The 3,205-nt window shown below is 32.0% G+C and overlaps 1 protein-coding gene across 1 annotated transcript; it reads left to right on the top strand.

Annotated features, from left to right (window-relative positions):
• The first annotated feature begins 546 nt into the window (after positions 1-546).
• On the top strand, positions 547-3,001 carry LOC132745462 (protein PFC0760c-like). The gene is made up of 6 exons (XM_060734396.1): positions 547-578; positions 620-953; positions 995-1,506; positions 1,548-2,016; positions 2,058-2,269; positions 2,656-3,001. Exons 1-6 carry the CDS (start codon positions 547-549, stop codon positions 2,999-3,001), a joined length of 1,905 nt encoding a protein of 634 aa, XP_060590379.1.
• Positions 3,002-3,205: the final 204 nt, after the last annotated feature.

The following is a 3,205-nucleotide window of genomic DNA, read 5'->3' as shown; positions in this document are numbered from 1 at the left end:
CTGCTTGTTTCCAAGACATATATGCACATAAAATTTAAATACTGTGTGGACCATTAAATAACTACGACAGCATTTCTTTAATATGTGAACCACGAAATAATCAATATTCAACAAATGATTATTACGATATGCGTCATTGTACTTATCTGAACAGAGATGTAGAAAACAGAGATGTAGATGACAGAGATGTAGATAACAGAGATGTAGAAAACAGAGATATAGATAACAGAGAAATAGTTAACAGAGATATAGATAACAGAGATGTAGAAAACAGAGATATAGAAAACAGAGTTATAGAAAACAGAGATATAGTAAACAGAGATGTAGTAAACAGAGATGTAAATAACAGAGATGTAGAAAACAGAGATGTAGATAACAGAGATGTAGAAAACTGAGATATAGATAACAGAGTAATAGAAAACAGAGATATAGTAAACAGCGATGTAGTAAACAGAGATGTAAATAACAGAGATGTAGAAAACAGAGATGTAGATAACAGAGATGTAGATAACAGAGATGTAGAAAACATAGATGTAGAAAACAGAGATGGAAAAACTAGATATGTGGATGAAAGAGATGTAGAAAACAGAGATGTAGATAACAGAGATGTATAAAACAGAGATGTAGGAAACAGAGATGTAGATAACAGAGATGTAGAAAACAGAGATGTAGGAAACAGAGATGTAGATAACAGAGATGTAGAAAACAGAGATGTAGATAACAGAGATGTAGAAAACAGAGATGTAGATAACAGAGATATAGAAAACAGAGATGTAGGAAACAGAGATGGCGATAACAGATTTATAGAAAACAGAGATGTAGTAAACAGAGATGTAAATAACAGAGATGTAGAAAACAGAGATGTAGATAACAGAGATGTAGAAAACAGAGATATAGATAACAGAGTTATAGAAAACAGAGATATAGTAAACAGAGGTGTAGTAAACAGAGATGTAAATAACAGAGATGTAAATAACAGAGATGTAGATAACAGAGATGTAGAAAACAGAGATATAGAAAACAGAGTTTAGAAAACAGAGAAATAGTTAACAGAGACATAGGAAACAGAGATGTAGTAAACAGAGATGTAGAAAACAGAGATGTAGAAAACAGAGATGTAGATGACAGAGATGTGGATAACAGAGATGTAGAAAACAGAGATGTAGAAAATAGAGATGTAGATTACAGAGATGTAGTAAGCAGAGATGTAGTAAACAGAGATGTAGATAACAGAGATGAAGATGATACAGATAAAGAAAACAGAGATGTCGATAACAGATATGTAGAAAACAGACACATAGATAACAGATATGTAGAAAACAGAGATGTAGATAACAGATATGTAGAAAACAATCGTGTAGATAAAAAAGATTTAGAAAACAGACACGTAGATAACAGAGATGTAGAAAACAAAGGTGTAGATAACAGAGATGTGGAAAACAGAGATGTAAATAACAGAGAATGTGAAAGCAGAGATGTAGATAACAGGGATGTAGAAACAGAAATGTAGAAAACAAAGGTGTAGATAACAGAGATGTACAACACAGAGATGTAGGAAACAGAGATGTCGATAACAGAGATATAGATAACAGAGATGTAGATAACAGAGATGTAGAAAACAGAGATGTAGATGACAGAGATGTGGATAACAGAGATGTAGAAAACAGAGATGTAGAAAATAGAGATGTAGATGACAGAGATGTGGATAACAGAGATGTAGAAAACAGAGATGTAGAAAATAGAGATGTAGTAAACAGAGATGTAGTAAACAGAGATGTAGTAAACAGAGATGTAGATAACAGAGATGAAGATGACACAGATAAAGAAAACAGAGATGTCGATAACAGAGATGTAGAAAACAGACACGTAGATAACAGATATGTAGAAAACAGAGATGTAGATAACAGATATGTAGAAAACAATGGTGTAGATAACAAAGATATAGAAAACAGACACGTAGATAACAGAGATGAAGAAAACAAAGGTGTAGATAACAGAGATGTGGAAAACAGAGATGTAAATAACAGAGAATGTGAAAGCAGAGATGTAGATAACAGGGATGTAGAAACAGAAATGTAGAAAACAAAGGTGTAGATAACAGAGATTTAGAAAACAGACACGTATATTACAAAGACGAAGAAAACAAAGGTGTAGATAACAGAGATGTAGATAACAAAGGTGTAGATAACAGAGATGTGGAAAACAGAGATGTAAATAACAGAGAATGTGAAAGCAGAGATGTAGATAACAGGGATGTAGAAACAGAAATGTAGAAAACAAAGGCGTAGATAACAGAGATTTAGAAAACAGACACGTATATTACAGAGACGAAGAAAACAAAGGTGTAGATAACAGAGATGTAGATAACAAAGGTGTAGATAACAGAGATGTAGATAACAGAGATGTATATAACAGACATGTTGAAAACAGAGATATAGATAACAAAGATATAGAAAACAAATGTGTATAAAACAGAGATATAGATAACAGAGATGTACAAAACAGAGATGTATATAACAGACATGTTGAAAACAGAGATATAGATAACAGAGATGTAGAAAACAAAAGTGTAGATAACAGAGATGTAGATAACAGAGATGTACAAAACAGAGATGTAGATAATAGAGATATAGATAACAGAGATATAGAAAACAGAGATGTAGATAACAGAGATGTAGAAAACAGACATGTAGACAACAAAGATGTAGGTAATATAGATGTAGGTAACAGAGATTTAGAAAACAGACATGTAGAAAACAGAGATATAGAAAACAAACAAGTAGATAACAGAGATGTAGAAAACGGAGATGTATATATCATATATGTAGATAACAGAGATGTAGAAAACAGACATGTAGATAACAGAGATGTAGAAAACAGAGATTTAGCAAACAGCGATGAAGATAACAACGATGTAGAGAGGTGTAGAAAACAGAGATGTAGAAAACAGAGTTTTAGAAAAAAGAGATGTAGAAAACAGAGATGTAGGAAACAGACATGATAATAACAGAGATGTAGATAACAGAGTTGTATATAACATAGATGTAGAAAACAAAGATGAAGTTAACAAAGATGTAGAGAGATGAAGAAAACAGAGATGTAGAAAAACAGACATGTAAAAAACAGAGATAAAGAAAACGGACATGTTGAAAACAGACATGTAAATAACATATATGTAGATAACAGACATGTTAATAACAGAGAT

Source organism: Ruditapes philippinarum, unplaced genomic scaffold, assembly GCF_026571515.1.
Source record: "Ruditapes philippinarum isolate M1 unplaced genomic scaffold, ASM2657151v2 ctg228_1_1_1_1, whole genome shotgun sequence".
Classification (NCBI taxonomy): domain Eukaryota; kingdom Metazoa; phylum Mollusca; class Bivalvia; order Venerida; family Veneridae; genus Ruditapes; species Ruditapes philippinarum.
The sequence above is the reverse complement of the archived record's forward strand: the minus strand, read 5'-3'. Positions and strand labels throughout refer to the sequence as shown.

Coding starts and splice junctions, on each gene's coding strand:
- LOC132745462 (XM_060734396.1), top strand. CDS start 547: ATGGAAAAACTAGATATGTGGATGAAAGAGAT. Junction 2,017..2,057: donor GAGATGTGGAAAACAGAGAT/GTAAATAACAGA, acceptor TGTAGATAACAG/GGATGTAGAAACAGAAATGT. Junction 2,270..2,655: donor AGGGATGTAGAAACAGAAAT/GTAGAAAACAAA, acceptor TATAGAAAACAG/AGATGTAGATAACAGAGATG.